General features: G+C 43.0%; 2 protein-coding genes across 3 annotated transcripts; both read left to right on the top strand.

Annotated features, from left to right (window-relative positions):
• Positions 1 to 1,945: 1,945 nt before the first annotated feature.
• CTSS (cathepsin S) lies at positions 1,946 to 8,177 on the top strand. Of its 2 annotated transcripts, none has more exons than XM_081340729.1 (8): positions 1,946 to 2,080; positions 3,235 to 3,367; positions 3,477 to 3,599; positions 4,703 to 4,855; positions 4,935 to 5,159; positions 6,117 to 6,282; positions 6,442 to 6,547; positions 7,217 to 8,177. In XM_081340729.1, the coding sequence occupies exons 1-8, from the start codon at positions 2,055 to 2,057 to the stop codon at positions 7,314 to 7,316; spliced, it is 1,032 nt and encodes a 343-aa protein (XP_081196855.1). In that variant the 5' UTR covers positions 1,946 to 2,054; the 3' UTR covers positions 7,317 to 8,177. The 2 variants fall into 2 exon arrangements, with proteins under 2 accessions (XP_081196855.1, XP_081196856.1); XM_081340730.1 differs by having other exon boundaries at positions 1,959 to 2,127.
• A 981-nt stretch (positions 8,178 to 9,158) lies between these two features.
• HORMAD1 (HORMA domain containing 1) lies at positions 9,159 to 16,719 on the top strand. Its single transcript, XM_081340697.1, has 14 exons — positions 9,159 to 9,481; positions 9,574 to 9,718; positions 10,657 to 10,720; positions 10,965 to 11,001; positions 11,094 to 11,114; positions 11,207 to 11,233; positions 11,774 to 11,841; positions 12,751 to 12,896; positions 12,984 to 13,228; positions 13,362 to 13,428; positions 14,028 to 14,101; positions 14,358 to 14,441; positions 14,915 to 14,995; positions 16,558 to 16,719. Exons 1-14 carry the CDS (start codon positions 9,449 to 9,451, stop codon positions 16,636 to 16,638), a joined length of 1,173 nt encoding a protein of 390 aa, XP_081196823.1. The 5' UTR covers positions 9,159 to 9,448; the 3' UTR covers positions 16,639 to 16,719.
• The last annotated feature ends 616 nt before the right edge of the window (positions 16,720 to 17,335 follow it).

Here is a 17,335-nt window from a genome sequence, read left to right as displayed (position 1 = left end):
TTGAAGTCATCAAGGCTGGACAGCCCTGCCTTAAGCTGAGGTTGTGTTCTTTCACTTCCTCACTATTTCTCATAAATTTATTGCTGCAAATTGGATTGACTGTACAGAGACCAAGCCTCTTGCTGGAACTGGGTTAGGGGCTGCGGAATTGGGGTATCCGATGCCATTAATTTCTAAATCCCTACTAGAGGCTGGGGGTCTCCGCAGAGAAAACCAGTTTTGGGGCCGCACTCCTATTAGCAAGGAAAGAGAGAGCATATTTCCCAGACAACCTTTGGAAGTTGTGACAGGGAGAAAGGAAAATTGGTGCCTAAGAAACGAGGGAACGGGTTTTACACACCCGCCTCCAGTTGTGCAAACCAGGAAGCTTTGCTCTGAATAAGTGCATTGTTTTTGCAAGCATCCAAATGAGGAAACGGATAAAATAATTCCTCCCCGCCCCCCCCTTGCAGGAAAAATGAAAAACTACCCAGGTGCAAAACAAGAACATTTATGTGTGATGGTTCACTAAAATAAGTTATTTTTGATTACGCCTGGCTTTCTTTTTCCCAAACACACCTGCTCCCAGGAGGATCTTCCTCAATGGTGCCTTTGCCCACCCTGACCAGCTGCTGTCCGGAGGAGAGTGAGCTTCCCCCTTGATTGGGGTTTTGCAGCTGAAGGGAGGATCCGGTTGCAAATTCTCTTCCCCCTTTCTCTTCCTTTTGGTACTTACCAGCTGCATCTCTTTGAGCAAAGGGAGGTTTGTGCATTTTCACTCACAACCCCTTGTGCAGAAAGGCCTGGGGTAAATTGTGATCTTCTTGCCTGAGCTAGCCATGAGTTTCTTTGGCCCAAGAGTGCCCTGAAAGTTGTAGCTTTGTAGCTCCTGCTTCAGTTGTGCTGAAAGCAAGATGTGCTTGACAAAACATTCTCCTGAGCTCACAACAGCAGTTGGCTTCCAGCCTCTTACTCTGAAGTGTGCTGCACAGTCACATCCCAGCAACTAAGGCTCAGTTGCATATGGACTCCTGTCCTGCGTGAACTCTTCAGGGCAGTTGACCAATAAATCATGATTGGTTAGGTTCACCCCCACACCCAGGAGTAAGCGGTGGCTTACAAACACAGGATCCGAGTCCAGAAAGTAATCAAAAAAAGAATGTCTAGAATAATAGACTTGGAAGAGACCTTGGAGGTCTTCTAGTCCAACCCCTGCTCAAGCAGGATGCACCATACCATTTCAGACAAATAGTTGCCAGTCTTTTCTTTAAAACCTCCATGTTGGAGCACCCACAACTTCCAGAAGCAAGCTAGAAGTGATCGATTGTTCTTAACTGCCAGGAAATTTCTCCTTAATTTTAGGTTGCTTCTCTCCTTGATGAGTTTCCATCTGTTGCTTCTTGTCCTGCCTTCCGGGGGCTTTGGAGAAGAGGACGGCCCCCTCTTCTTTGTGGCAGCCCCTCAAATATTGGAAGGCTGCTATCCTGTCACCCCTAGTCCTTTTCATTAAATCAGACATACCCAATTTCTGCAACTGTTCTTCATATGTTTTAACCTCCAGTCCCCTAGCTTTAGGGCTAGCCGGGATGGGCCTATTCTAAGATGAAGCCCACACATCTCACCAAGGTCACACTCCTCACACAGTGAGGAGACCCAGAGATGGGTGGATTGTGTGTGTTAATGCTCGCCCATGAGTAACCAGGCTTTTCAACATGAAATCAACCCCTCTGTGCAAGCCGATCACCCTGGTCTTTCTGGGCAAAAGCTCAGGTTAACCTGACATTCTTCTCAAGCTTAAACGGTGAGCGAAAAGCTTGGTAAAACCCAGCAAGTGAAAACGGAGAATATTCAGATCATTTTTTGTTTGACTGAAACTGAAAATCACAACCCGTTTCCTTGTGGGGCAGGCTCATGTGACAAGGGTAATAAATTGATTGTCTCCCGTTGGCAACAGCATTGGGCGGCTGCTTCGGCGATGAGCGACAGTGTTCAGCTACGGAGTTAGCAAACAGTTGGCAGAATAGAGAAAATTATTCTCTGAGGGCAGTCAGAGATTGGAAGACTACAATTTAGAAATGTCAGCCAGCTGTAAGATGTTCAGGTAGGAAGAAGGCCATGTTCTTCTTTGCAACACCATCTTTGAGCCGGGTGAGAAAGTTTATTTTTCCATCAAAGGGGATTTGCAAGAATGTTAACTTTTAGGTTGGAATCTCTGGATAATACTGGATATCTTTTCATCAGGGGTTCATACCTAACAAGGGGGGAAACAAGGAATTTGCTACCAAACCTGGATTCTGGCAGGAACTTCCAGCCAAGACACTTTCACTGATTAATTACTTTCATGGTGAACAAATTTTCCTGTTGTTATTGAGTCCTATTCTGAGAATATATGTTTTTGCAAAAATTAAATATGAGCCGGGTCTTAATTCGTAAAGATGCATTAGGTTTAAGAAACTGGAGATACAAATGAGATCTATCTCCTTGATTCTTTGCATATTTTCCAAGCAATTTCCTAATTCAAAGTCGATAGTCTCCAATTTAACACCAGAGTTGACAGAAATGTGGCGGATAAGAAACTTTTCACATCATTAAAATATTTATTTGGGATACAGCCTCTCCATCTTCCAGTGAGTGTTCAACTTATTGCTTGCTTTGCTTTTCGAAGCTGCCTGGAATCGCCCTGAGTGAGTTGGGAGGCCATATAAATTTTCTTATCAAATAAATGAAATAGTGCTTTATCTTCCTTGCTTTGTGAGCAAACTCAGTGGTATGATTAAAAATGTGGCAATATTTTGCCTGGCGGACTGCACTGATTTCTTTGTAAGAAGTAAAGCAAGATTCCTTTGTTAAAGTATCTAATCTAGAGAGTAGATTTATCAGAGTGGTGTTGGGAGAATTGCATGATGTCTCCAATAATTTGACTCCAACAGACATTAGGTCTTGTGGCTTCAAGATTGTACAAACGTCTGACTGAACACCATTGTTGCATTGTGCAAAGAATGTTCTTAGGAGCATAAATATTCAGCACTTCAACTATATACCTAAATGGACTTTTCCTTCTTGACTTGCTAGTAATTGGCAGAGTTAAACAATCATTCCTCTGGCGTGCCCTGACTTGAAGAAATGCAGGGTGATCAGACTGTGATGGATCGTTATGATTCATATAAGTCATGGACACCCGTGGTGGTTGCCAGTCAATGTCCTCTCAAGCTTATGTTGTCATTTCAAATTTGAGTGTTTCCTACATCTCAACAGGATGGAGATACACGTCTGGCTATTGGCCTTTTGTGTTATTGTCGCATCTGAACTACAGTGGCAAAGGGACCCCAAGCTGAACAAGTGCTGGGAATTATGGAAGAAAAAATATGGCAAAGATTACCAAAATAAGGTAAGAGTGCTCAGTGGTAGCTCCTGCAGATAAAAATAAGAAGTACACAATTCTTTTTATAAGCAAGATCGTCTTGTTGGCTAATTATGACTTCTGCTTTAATTCTTAGAATCAGGAAGAGCAGCGCCGAATGAATTGGGAAAAGAACGCACAATTTATCGCACTACACAATTTCGAATTTTCATTTGGCTTGTATTCTTACGAACTTGGCATGAATAACCTAGGAGATATGGTTAGTAATCTTGATTTATTTAATGGATATTTAAGTGGGCTTGGTAACTACACGTAATAGATGCCAGGAAGGACTAAATGATACTAAATGTGAATTGTGAGGGTTTATTTTTTATTTATTTTTATTTTATTCCCATTTATATCCCGCCCTTCTCCGAAGACTCAGGGCGGCTTACAATCTAAGAAGCACAAATCAATGTGCTTAGCAATAGCCTTCCTTCTATGTATATGCCTGCTTTATTAGGGCTTTCGGGGGGGGGGGAAGCGGCATTTTTTACAAAGTCAGCTTAATTGCCCCCAACAATCTGGGCCCTCATTTTACCTACCTCGGAAGGATGGAAGGCTGAGTCAACTTTGAGCCTGGTGGGACTTGAACCTGCACTAATTGCAGGCAGCTGGTGTTACTCAAGGAGGCATTAAGGAAGGTTAAAGAGTACAGCAGCTTGAATTTTTTTAGGGAGGATAAAAAAATATTCAGGTGTATTTCGTGGTGATGGGAACTTCTGCAATCAGGTGAATAAATGCAAGACTTGCTGATTTCATTTGAAAAATGTAAGTTAAATTTAAGTAGTTAGCATTCCTCATTTCTCCTTTAAAGAAAATCTCTAATACTTCCTGTGCAAACAAGGAGGGGTGTCTCTTTTCTTAAATTCAAAAAAGTAAAAAAAACTGTTTTTACTGAATGCATGGAGCAGTTGAAGAATCTGCACAGTGATCACCTTGACAGACCCTTTCACACAACTGGAAACTTAAGTGCAAAGGAACAAAGTCCCTTTACTGATCTTCCAGTCTGCGGATGGATGAACTGTCAGAACACAACAGTCCTGTTTTGAAGGATTGAGTGAAAGGATGAAGAGAACACGCTTTTTAAGAAAAGCTGTTAATTGGTGGAATGGCTTGCCTCCAGAGCTGGTGGGTGCTCCATCTCTGGAGGTTTTTAAGAAGAGACTGGACAGCCATTTGTTCGGAATGGTGTAGGGTCTCCTGCCTGAGCAGGGGGCTGGACTAGAAGACCTCTGAGGTCCCTTCCAGCTCTATTATTCTGCTATTCTGTTATTCCTTCTTTTGGCTAAATTAATACATGCATTTCTGATCTTTCTACAGACCAATGAAGAAGTCTCGTTGCTCATGACCGGCTTGAAAATCCCGTCCTGGTGGAACCGAAATTCCACGTCACACAAATCCATCGTAGGCGTTGGTCTTCCTGACTCCATAGACTGGAGGGCCAAGGGATTTGTCACGAGCGTTAAAGACCAGGTGAGAAGGACTTTTAAACATCCACTGGTCTCTTCAGGACATTGTTGCGCAACTGATTTTGACCATCTCTACCTTTCAGTACTCGTGTGGCGCTTGCTGGGCCTTCAGTGCTGTTGGTGCCCTGGAAGGTCAATTAAAACGCAGGACTGGGAAATTGGTGTCGCTTAGCCCGCAGAATCTCGTTGATTGCTCCAGCTTGTATGGGAACCATGGCTGTAACGGAGGTTATATGCCTGCTGCTTTCCAGTATATCATAGATAATAAAGGCATCAACTCCGAGGCTTCCTATCCATATAAGGCCAAGGTTGGTATGGTTATTGTTGCAGAGACTGCTTGCAAAAGTGTTCTAAATAGGGGTGGGCAAACATGGCAACTTTAAGATTTGTGGACTTCAATTCCCAGAATTGAAGGAGGATTCTGGGAGTTGAAGTCCACGGATTTTAAAGTTACCAAGTTTGGACAATCCTGGTCTAAACTTGGTCTCTCTTTGGTCTCCTTTCCTGATATTTGCAAAGAGTGGGGAATGTCGTAATTAAAGCTGGCCCATTTAATCATTTCCCTGAGGTCCTCAATCCTACGCACAGCAGCATAAGTAAGCCCTTGCTACTTGTTCCAAACTTAATTTATAGGATTGTGCCATAAGTTCCATTTGGGCTTCTGCGTAATCTTCCAACTTTAAGGGGGGGAAACCCCACAGAATAATTCAGAATGTGTGGCTGCTCCATCTTAAAAGAGATATTTCTTGTTTCGCTCACATCAAATGGAGCATTTGAAGTGAAGAAGCAAAGAAAGATGTGACTATGTCGTAGAATCAAATTATAAACAAATGAATTAACCATCAGTTACAAGAAGTGGTATTTTAACAGGTTTTCTCAATCCTTATCACCACTATAAAAATTGCATGCTTTATCCCTCATCATGCTTTTGCTGACCAAAGTGAAGTGGAGAAATGCTTATCGTGATTCCAGACCCATTTATTCTGCTTTAATTAAAATTTTGTTTTTTGCAAGACACCCAATGCAACATACATTTATGTTTTACAGTCACCGAGGTTGGCCTGAGTCCCAGCAATAAATTTTAGCACCTCCCAAAGGTGTTAGCCTCACCTACCACCTGAAGAAAGCTGGGATTTTACCAGCCAACGAAACGACAATTATTTAAGAAATAAACCAGAGGGAAAAGCAGTGGGATTGAGTGGGGCACAAATCTGTGGGTTTACTCAGGAGGAAAACCAGTTTGAACTTTTTCCTGCTTCCTGCAGGATGGGCTCTGTCGCTATAATCCCTCTGCACGAGCTGCTACCTGTTCTAAATATATCTTGCTTCCATCTGGAAATGAGACTTATCTACAGGATGCTGTAGCCAAAATTGGACCAGTGGCAGTGGCCATCAATGCAAATCAGCCGACGTTCTTTCTGTATAAGCAGGGTGAGTTCTTAACATTCACACATACACGGAGAGCCCCAGAAGGAAACCTGTCCACATTTATGTTGATCTGTTAAATGAACAAGATTCAGTTTTGTGAGTTTGGGATCCTGGGTTCCCAATAAACATTTAGAAGTGATTCCAACTTTTTTTCCCAAACAGGAGTTTATAATGATCCCAGATGTACGAGTCAGCATTTGAATCATGGTGTCCTCGTGGTTGGATACGGAAAGGAGAAGGGCGTGGATTATTGGCTTGTGAAGAACAGGTATGCAAGTCCTTGGGCAGTTTCAGGGGCTAAACCAGAATTAATGACTGGGCATAGTTGTTTTAAGATGCTTTGGTCTTAAATATAAATGTAGCATTCTTTCCTGCAAACAAGCATCCTAACTAGGAAGAATTAATTTAGGGACAGTTGAAGATTTAGTAGCTTTTGTCTGCTTGTAAGGGTGCCGGAGGGAGATTATGCACGATCTCTGATCCGCTTTTGTGCAAGGGAAAAATGGATTGAAGTGATGTATATTTTTGGCAAATCTTTTGATTTATAAGCCATATTAAGGACTTCTCAAGCAGAAAAGCAGAGACCCAAATTATTTTCAACACATCCTTGCTCTACAGACTGTAGTCAAACATTGCATTATATCAAAATGCTTCTCCTCCTCCTCCTCCTCCTCCTCCTCCTCTCTTAATATGGTGTGAAGATGCAGCTTGCAAGAAGCCACCACTCCTTTATAGATTGCATTGGCATCTTGACTGTTTTTGCCCCTTGTCAATCAAAGCATCCAACTGTCCAAAGATGCCAGAGAAATTCTATATAATTTGAGGAATATCAGTGGCATTCTCAACCCACAACACTGCATCCTCATTTGGACACCTCACTTAAGAAAGCTCATTCCTAAAGCATTTACTCATTATTTTCCTCTTTGTATTCCAACAGTTGGGGAATCAATTTTGGCCAAGAAGGCTATATTAAAATTGCAAGAAATCAAGGGAATCGCTGTGGCATCGCCAGCTACTGCTCCTATCCGCTAATTTAAATGGTGTCTTCAGTTTCCAGTTTCTTCGCTTGAGGAACCCTATTAGGCAGCTAATCTTAGCCTTTAAATATATATATATATATAAAAATCTAACTGCTGCATTTGGGAAGAGCGATTGATCTTCATTCGGCTCCACCTGGTAGATCTGAAACAAGCAGCCCATATGAGGGTTTATCTGGGTTTAGTTTAGAATTTGCTAATGATCTCAGGGGCACCGCCAGGCTTAATCAGTTAATCAGGTAATGTCTGCCAATCTGCTTTGAACAACCAAAGAGCAATGGGTAATTGTCAGGGATTTCCATTCAGGCCACCTGAAAATGGCATGGAGTAAAAAATAGCGTCCAGAATCTGCATTCCAGAATGTAAAGCAAAGTCTTCTTTAAGGTTCAGCCATTTGCAAGACGGTTTCTCGTCTGAAAAGAGTCAAATGCATACAAGTTGAACTTTGGATTCATTTAACATGAGGAAGAAAAGAACATTTTCACTGCTCGGAGCCATTGCATGGAATGCAACATTAGAAACATGGAACCCTAGAGCTGGAAGGGACCTTAGAGGTCATTTAGTCTAACCCTCTGCCCAAGACAGAAGACTTTATTATACCATCCCAGACAAATGGCTGTCCAATCTTCTTTTGAAAATCACCGGCAATGGAGATTTGGTTCTTCTTGCAACATATGCTGGATCCTTTCTGAACCTGGTTGAAATTTAATTTGACAGCCCAGATTTAACCTTGGCCTGTATTAAACATTATTAAAGGCAATTCATGTTCAAGAAAAGGTGGCTTGGTGTGATGCGAAAACCTGGTTGCTGTGCTTTGTTTATTATAAATAAATAAACAATCTTTATAAATAATAAATAATTTTAAACACATGCTTTAAAAATCATCACCAGAATATTAGTTCTCTTTCATCCCCAAATATACCTAATATATCTATTTATATATCTTCTCTCTCTCTCTCTCTCTCTCTCTCTCTCTCTCTCTCTCTCTCTCTCTCTCTGTCACTACGCACACACACACACACACACACACACACACACAATCATAAGGACATGATGTCATCCCACATGACGTCATTGGGCAGGGCTCCAATCAGCAGCCACGCCTTGTTTGAAAAAAGGCAGGAAAAGCCAAGGGTGGGGGAGGGGGCAACTGTTGGGCTACCTGAGGGGAAAAGGCGGGAAAGGTGAAACCGCACCTTGTGTTTGAGGGAGGGAGCAGCCTAAGGTGGCCATTTCCCCCCCTCGTGGTGTGCCTTCTCTCCCCTTTCCCAATGTCATTTTTTTTAGAAAACACACAATAATAGGTGTTATCTTATTTTAGTTCCTCACTGAGCTATGTTTCTAGACTATGTGGGTTCCAGATCCCTCCAACCAGGCAGTCTAATTTCTCCTCTCCTGCATCAGCCATGATGGCTGGGTATAAGGAGAATGGCCAGTTCTGCCCCCCCCCCCGCCTTTGCATCCACTGGCTCTTGGTTGCCATCTTGAACCTTTATGATGAACAAGATGGCAAAGACTAACCCTGGTTCCCCCTCGGGGGCCAGGTTTTCTCTTTCCCTTAAGAATGGAAGGACAGCAAAAATGGCGGATAGCCAGGAGGGTCTGGTAGATCCACTTAGCATCCATCATCAGCTGGCTTTTCACAACAGGGCAGCCACTTTGGGTTCCTAAGGGGGAAAAAGATGGTGGACTATGCAATTCTCCAGAGCCATACTTTGGGAAACTGTGGCATCTCCACAACAATAGATCCTGACACATTTATTCCAGGAACACATAATTGTTCCTATCAAAACTGGTTCTCCTTGAAGGCCACCTTCCCCAACCTGTTTAGCCATCCTGGTTTGGCAACTAGAATGATGGCTTAGGGTAGAGGTGTCCAAAATGGCAATTTTCAGACCTGGGGACTTCAAGTCCCAGAATTCCCATGCTGGCTGGGGAATTCTGGGAGTTGAAGTCCCCAAGCTTTAAAGTTGTCAAGCTTGGACATCCCTGGCTTAGGGAATTGTGGGAACACAGCCATAAACATCCCCAGGTTGGACCATTTTTCCTAATTCGTCCTCTCAACAATCCAGGACTAACCAATCCTTTTATTTTTATCAACAGAGGATTGCAACATCCTTTTGGAAAAGGGTATGGCAACTTTGCAAAAGCAAAGGAATTCTCTGGTAGGCATGAGGTGCCTCAAGGCAGATCTCCCTAGGATCAAAATCTAGGATTGTTTAGCCTGGAAGATCAAGGATTTCTTTTTTCTTTCCAGACTGCTGCCATATTCCCCACCAAAATTGCGACCGAACAGCAATCCCTCATGTTGGTGAAGCGGCTGCTGGCCATCTCCGTCTCCTGCATCACCTATCTAAGGGGCATTTTGCCCGAAACTGCCTATGGGACGAGATATTTGGATGGTAATGCCCTTTCCACTTATTTGGGGCAAAAAGAAGGAGAAATCCTGCTGGGAAACGGTTTTGGAAGGATGTGGAGAAGCTTGAAGAACATGGAGGTTCCAGAAGAGAAGATGGACCTTTCAGAAGAAGCCCTTCTCCACCTTTGATGGTCCAAGAGACTCTTTGGAGAATCCTTTCTCAGAAAAAAATGCATTAAAATGCATGCAAGAAAATAAATCAAATAGGGGTGTCAGAGCTTGGCAACTTTAAGGCCTGTGGACTTCAATTCCCAGAATTCCCTAGCCACCCATGCATGTGGATTTCTGGACCAATTCCCAGAATTCCCTAGCCATGCCTGCCTGGCTGGGGAATTCTGGGAGTTGAAGTCCATAGGTCTTAAAGTTGCCAAGCTTGGACACACCCCTGATATAAAGGGATAGGTTGGCTTACAAAGGAATCAATCATACTCAAGTAATGACACTGAGGTGTTTTTTTTAAAAAATCATATTGCATATGAAAGGGAAAAAGTTACTTTGAAATTTTCTAAACTAGTACGAACTTTTTGCTAGGCTGGCCAACAGCAGGAAGTTAATTAAAATAACTGAAACCTTTCTTGGGGGAGGGAAGGGTGGTTTCGTTTCTTATGGAGCAGTTTTTAAAAAACACTTCCCTTTTCAAGACTATGGGGTGTAGGGCTATCGGCATATTTTGCATGGAAAGATTTGGGTCTCTGCATCTCCTAATTAGGGAGTTTTTGCAGATGCATGATGACATCATACAGATGATGTCATTTCTCTGCACGATGACATCATGAGGGTGATGTCCTTGGCTTCCCCCGACAGCCATCCAACGAGGCAACTGGGTCTAGAACTCAGATTTTATAGAAGCAAAATATTTTAGATTAGCCAGTCAAAAATTTAATTGTAATTAATGCAGGTGATTTGTTTGTGTCTTTCAAGATCTCTGTGTGAAGATCCTAAAAGAGGATAAAAATTGTCCCGGGTCCAGCCAGCTCGTGAAATGGTATGTCTTCTACCATACGCAACTTCCAGTGGCTTTGTGTCCTCTGACAGGCTGGCCAGCAGAAAATGAATGACACTTTTACTGGAGAAAGACCAGTAAACAGTCATGAGTATTATATGGAAAGAGTTGCATAGTCTGGCACCACAGCATATTTTTTGTTTCAATTAATACACTTAAAATGTATTTTCAGTTCATGCATGCAAAAGCTAAACTTAAAGCCTCAATCTTATTTGATGTTTTGCAGGATGCTAGGATGTTATGATGCCCTGCAGAAAAAATATGTAAGTTGGCATTTTATCTCTAACGGGCCCAAGTTTTACAAGCATGAAAACCCTTCTAATATCAATTTCTTTCTTTCTTGTCTTTTAAACAGCTCAGATTAATCGTCTTAGCGGTAAGTTTGGCAAAGATATATTCCATATAGGAAAAGAAAGCTTTCCTTTTTCTTTGCTTCATTTTCATTTTGCTGTTTATCATTGAATATAGGTCTACACCAACCAGGAGGATCCCCAGGTATGTCTTCCATGTCATTTCTTTCAAACTTTGTGTTTGGATGCTTTGATTTGGATCAAAACATCTATTAAAATTCTTATAAAGATATTTATTGCAAAGAACATTATGATAAAGATGGATACTTAGAGCTCTGCATGGAATCTAACATCAAGATAAAAGGAACCATCAGTACTGGATAAGGAAATGTGTGCTCTTTTATTCTTGGGGAACAAAATAATTCTTTTTTCCTTATCAAAAATACTTTCCTTGGCACAGAAAATAACAATGCCAGAAACCCACTAGGTGTCACCCTACTTCTGTATTATATCATAGTAAACATACTGAAGCCTGAGGTTTTTTCATCCTTATAGTTTTAGTTGGATCATTGAGAAACCACCTACTTTTTGATTTTTTTTGTGCAAAATGCTACTCCCAAAATTAATCTTATGCACAAGGCTTTAAAATTTATTTCTTGGCATTGCAAAATAGATTTGATTCTGTCATTTCACTCACAGTTCTCCCTCTGAGCGCTCGATAAATAACTGCTGCATTTTCTATTAGACGGTTACAGAATGTTACCAGTTTAAGTTCAAATACACAGACAAAGGACCTTCAATGGATTTCAGAAGGTACGCCTTTATGTTTCCCTCTTCATCAAAGAACTCCAGCAAAATATGTTTCTAGCTATTTGTCCCAGTAAACTGTGGAGAAATATATGCTTTGATTTTGGAAACTGAAGTTAACCCGGGTGTGTTTGTTGACAAGGAAAATGCACATTTGTTTCATAACAATTGCTCACTAACAGTTGGCTTGTTACAAAGTCTAAACAGGATTGTTGCAACAAATACTATCAAAATAGTGATCTTTAATCACCTCCCAAATTCTGCAGAAATACAAAAATTGCAAACACAGACTTGCCTTCTAGAATTAAGAAGACCCCTAACTCGTCGTGCAAGAATGAATAAAGCCCAGCATTTTGTTTCCAGAGGCTGTCAGAAAGGCAGCCTTGCCCCCTCATCCTACTCCCCACAATTGGTATTCATGCCCATATGCCCTTTGACCTTTTAGGTCCAATCCAGCCTTCCTGGTTTGTCCTCCCTGATAGATTTATCTTCCGTGATGAATCTGACTAATTCCCTTTTAAAGCTACTTAAGCGAGTGGAAAGAACAACACTACATCCTATGGAGCAATTGTCATAAATCAGATCGTGGCATTCTGCGAAAGCATCCTGCCTTTGGTGTGTGATGCTGAATCAGGTTGTGTTGCACAATGCCACATTCAAAAGAGAGACACAATTCTATGTGACATCTCCACATCTTGCATACTTTTATAAATGCCTCTGTTTGTGTAAAATTTCCCTAGACCTCCTTGCCAAGAACTGTTTTGCTGCCCTTCCTGTGCCTTGTCTGCAGACACAGCTAGGCACAAGGGAACAACTTTGGGAAGAAAGCTAAAACTTCAGGATCCTCCTTTTTTTAGGGGAGGTGATAAAATTATTTGGCCCTGTAACACAACTCTGGCTACTTTGTGCTTTTAGTCAGGAGAGTCAATCGAGCATCACGTGCGCGGACACTAAGAAAGCAAGTATCCTGCTCATCCGCAAGATTTACATCCTGATGCAAAACCTGGGCCCGCTGCCGGATAACGTCTGCTTGACGATGAAGTTGTTCTATTATGATGAAGGTGACTTTAAAACCTTAATATTGTCTAACGAGGGGGATAGGTCAAAGTAACTGTCTCACGGCAGAACCTGGATTATCTTCTTTCCAGTTACACCACCTGACTATCAGCCCCCCGGATTCAAAGAGGGCGACTGCGAAGGGATGGCCTTTGAAGGGGAGCCGATGTACCTCAATGTCGGGGAGGTTCCCACCCCTTTTCATATGCTGAAGGTGAAAGTGACCACCGAGAAGGACCGCATGGAGCGCGTGGACAAAGCCATCCTAAAGGAGGACTCCTCCCTTACTTCCGTGCAAGGCTGGCATCTTCAGGAAGGCCAGAACCAAAAAATGGATGTAAGAGCGTTGGGATTTATTTGTATGCTTGAAGGAATCTGTGTTATGTTATGTAGTAGGTCACAATAACATCACTTCAAAATCATCAGATCAGTTCCGTTTGAAGACATTCTTGTTTGTGTACTTTACACAGGAAGATTTTGTGCTGGAAAATAAAACGGGAGGGCAGAAGAACGCAAGCAGGAAGCTGTTCCCTGAAGGTACACATGGCATAGGGTTTTTTTTCTCTGTATCAGAATAACTAGGTAGCCATCTCGGTGGCCTTGCTTTGTGTGTGTGTGTGTGTGTGTGTGCATCGGATGAAGTTGTGAACTCCGTGCTTTTGATGAGCGTCTGAATCATGTATGTTTGAAAGATAAGGATGAGATTTAAAAAGAAGACAGTGGAACAAATACTCAAACACTTCTTTTCACCTCCAGAAAGATGATATAAATATTATGGGTTAGATTCTGCCCCCATGAAAAGTCCTCCTCTCTGGAAAGCATTTTGCTTACGTTTCACTATAATTTGTTTGTTTTATTACATTTATATCGTTGTCTGTCTCGTGCATGTGACTCTGGTTGATGCAAATTAAGTTGGGACTGTTTTTTTCAGACTATACACGTGGATAAGGTAATATTCAGCTACCCCAGAGACTTTGCTGGCCTTGGGAAATGGAGGGAGAGGAACAAATGTTACGCACCACAGCTTCTCGGCCCCGTGTGACTCCTTCTGCCTAATTTTGAAAATGTATTAAGGCAGTTCAAAAGTTTAATTATTGTTTATCTGTTTTTCTGAAGAATTGCATAATCCTTTACAGAACAAAACCTAATCTGCACAGAGGAAGAGAAAATCACAGAAGAACATCAGAACTGCCCCATCAGTAACTCTAAGGTACAAAACTCACTTTTCTTTTTCAACATCTCTGCTTTCTCCACGGGATAAAATAAGAAAACTGGTCCAGCTACTCGAAGCTGAGGAGTGTATTACAAAGGTGAGAGGAAGCAAGCCTATTTACGGACAAAAAAACATCTGTGACACACCTGTTCCTAAATAGGTTGTGGTACGCGACTCTTAAGCCTGAAAAAAAGCAGAAATGTGGTCTGTTAAAGTTTAGCCAGTAACCATTTGGTAGTTTAACTCTTTTTAGGTGGATCATTTAATAAGCAAGACATCAGAACTTGAAGTCACCGAGGGCAGAACCCGAAGTGGGAAAAAATTTCAGCAAAACACAGTAAGCGTTTTATTCTTAAACATGCATGTGGGGTGGGCTTTATAAAAACTCCCACCCCAAATTCCCAGTTTCCAGCAGAACGTGTTCCAGAAAGAGCCTTTAGGTCAGTTTGAATCTTTGCAAGTCCTCTCATCCATCATACAAAGTGCTACTAAAAAAAAAACCCCTCTTTGCACCAGCCAAATGCCTGATTGATATAAAATTGTCCACCTACAAGCATTGTGGGAAAGATTCTGCCAGAATCAGCAACTTAAGAAGTGCCCTTTAGCATGTACGGCAGGGGAAGTAAATCACATGTCATCAGGACCAAGCTACGGCTTGCCCTCACTGTCGCCACTAGTAGAGAGCTCCTCATTAATTTTTTAGCACGAGCTGAGGAAGAGTAACAGCCTGCAGATGCCTTGCGAGCTTCTTAATAGCCGTCTGCAGGCTTTCCTTCTAGAGTAACAGTTCCTCTGTCTCTGTCTGTCCAGGGTGCCGTGGAGAACACAAAGCAGAGACCATCAAAGGGTGCCGAAGCCCAGAAGAGGAGGAGCTCAGGACTGGAGAAGCCCGTAAGTGCTTCTGTGGTGCACTTAGACCACCCACCTTTCCTCCAGGCAGGGTTTTTGCGGAATAAATAGAAAGTTTGACCTCTGGAAAGATTAGTTTTCTAAAGTGGGGTGGCTTGTGGGACAATAGAGGTTCGCCGCTGCCCATTCGTTTAATGTCTCCGCACATTTGCCTTGCAGTGCTTGACTCACGCTTGCTCCCAGGTAACTGTGTCAGAAACACACACTGCAAAATAAGCGAGCCAAGTTGGCGCTGCTGAAATGAATCCAGGCAGGGATGTGGCAAGCTCAAAGCCATGGCAATGAGCACAGCTCTGGCTCTGGCTTGAAGTTCTGGAGCCACCTCAGAATAGTTGTTCTGGAGGTGAACAGCCACATATTTGGGCATGTAACAGGTGTGACACCAAAGGTAGCCAGGCCTTCTTAGGAGCCTCCAAGTGTCTCTTTTTTGGCCGTGTAAAGTTTGGGACTTTACAAGGATTCTCTGACAATTCCCTCTCCTACAACCACTTGTTTTTTTAATAGAATAATCTGTATTTTTGCATAATAATAAATTTCCCCACCCTTCTCACTTCCCCACTGATGGAAGATCAACCTATTTTGGATAGCGGTATCCACCTTATTGCTTATATTCCAAGCCACTTCCCGCAACGTTAGCAAGGCTTAATTCTCAATCAAATCCACATACGTTCATTGAAACGATACCCTAAATCTTAAACAGGTTGGCTGGAGACGGCCAATCTTGCATTTTTCGGCCGAATCCTCCATTTAATCTCCATCGATGTTTTTATTGACGTTATGCCACATTCTTCATGTTTACCGAAGAATAAGTCCTCTAAAGTTCAGCCGTGCTTGCATGATGTGAAACGCAGGCCGGATTGCAGCCAAATACACCTTTTTTTCCACCTTTTTTTTTTTTTGCAGCAGTGGCTGAGAATTTACAGACCTTTTCTCATCACCTCCAGCCTAAGTAAAGAATTACATGTTCTGGCAGTTCCCTTGTATAAATGAGTGGCTGTTAATGCTCATGGCGCTTTCAGGTCTAATGGCAAACAGAGGACCAAATAGAACATACTGGCTGGAATATATTAGCTCCAAAGGGAAGCTGAGTTGCGATGGCAGTTGTGATTGTGTATTAAATGGGCAAACATTTCCCCGGCTGTTTGGGCGCCCCGTCCTCTGCAAAGAGAAGCAGGGTTTAAAATGTGTATTTGATTTCACTTCATTAAGCCTCAGAGAGAGAAAGGTTTGCCTGTTAGTAGCATCAAGACCTCCCCTTAAAAAGAGGAAGAGGTATTAAGTAGGTTTGCCGCCTTGATTTATTTATCAAAATAATAAAGGTGGGATCTAAAGAAATGAGTAAGAATAAATAAAAACCATTCACAGACCCCCTGGCTTTAAAACTCCTCCGCTCAGCAATTCAGCCAAGACCAAATAGTTTATCTGCAATCAATGGAAGCGAAAACAATAAAAGGGGGGAGGAGAAGGGAGAGGGAATTCTCGTGAAACCATTCATATTCTGCAGCAGATACGTCTGTTTTTGGCTTCCCCCCCCCACACTCCAGGTTCATCCTCTGGATTTCTCTTCTAGCCAAGACCTCAGTCCCAAGCGGAGAAAGATCAGCCAGCCCCAGGAAGAGTTCTAGACCGCTGCTTTTCGTTTTCCTCCCGGCTGCTGCTCTTCGGAGGTTTTAAAGGAGGCGTTTTAAAAAGATTAAAGCCACCGACATTTATGGGGCTCCTGTTTTTATTTTGTTTTGAGACACGCGCCTTTCATGGGGAGAGATTTCCCACCAGGCTGGGGGAAAAAGGGGGGTGGCGGGTGGTCCTCGAGTTACAGCCACAACAGAGCCCAACGTTTTTGCTGCTAAGCGAGACAGTGGCTAAGTGATTATTGCCCCATTTTATGACCTTTCCTGCCGCAGTGGTTAAGGGAGCCACTGCAGCCGTTAACTTGGGAACGCGGTTGTTAAGTGAATCGGGCTTCCTCCCTGGACTTGGTCAGAAGACAAGTCAGTTGCCAAGGGTCCGAGCTTTGATCCGGCGATCACAGGGATGCCGGGACGGCCCTAGGGGTGAAAAACGGTCCCCTTTTTTCAGTCCGGTTGTAACTGCGGACGGTCCCTAAACGAACGGCTGTAAGTCGAGGACTGAGCTGCATTGTCCCGAGGATGCCTGGGCCGGGCCTGGGACCCCTCCCTGCCACCAGGGCCCCCTTTGGCCCCTCAGAGCCAGGCCGGGGGGGGGACAAAGGCGGGGCGGGGAGGAAAAAAAATCTTTGGGCCCCCAAGGTGGTGGGCAGGGTGGGGACCCCCCCAAGTGCGCCAGGGAGGGGCTCTGGGC

The sequence above is a fragment of the Vipera berus genome (genome assembly GCF_964194415.1).
Source record: "Vipera berus genome assembly, chromosome: 16".
NCBI lineage: Eukaryota > Metazoa > Chordata > Lepidosauria > Squamata > Viperidae > Vipera > Vipera berus.
The sequence above is the reverse complement of the archived record's forward strand: the minus strand, read 5'-3'. Positions and strand labels throughout refer to the sequence as shown.

Coding starts and splice junctions, on each gene's coding strand:
- HORMAD1 (XM_081340697.1), top strand. CDS start 9,449: ATGGCAACTTTGCAAAAGCAAAGGAATTCTCTG. Junction 11,234..11,773: donor CCAACCAGGAGGATCCCCAG/GTATGTCTTCCA, acceptor ATTTTCTATTAG/ACGGTTACAGAATGTTACCA. Junction 13,429..14,027: donor CAGGAAGCTGTTCCCTGAAG/GTACACATGGCA, acceptor AATCCTTTACAG/AACAAAACCTAATCTGCACA.
- CTSS (XM_081340729.1), top strand. CDS start 2,055: ATGTCAGCCAGCTGTAAGATGTTCAG. Junction 3,600..4,702: donor TGAATAACCTAGGAGATATG/GTTAGTAATCTT, acceptor ATCTTTCTACAG/ACCAATGAAGAAGTCTCGTT. Junction 5,160..6,116: donor CCTATCCATATAAGGCCAAG/GTTGGTATGGTT, acceptor TGCTTCCTGCAG/GATGGGCTCTGTCGCTATAA.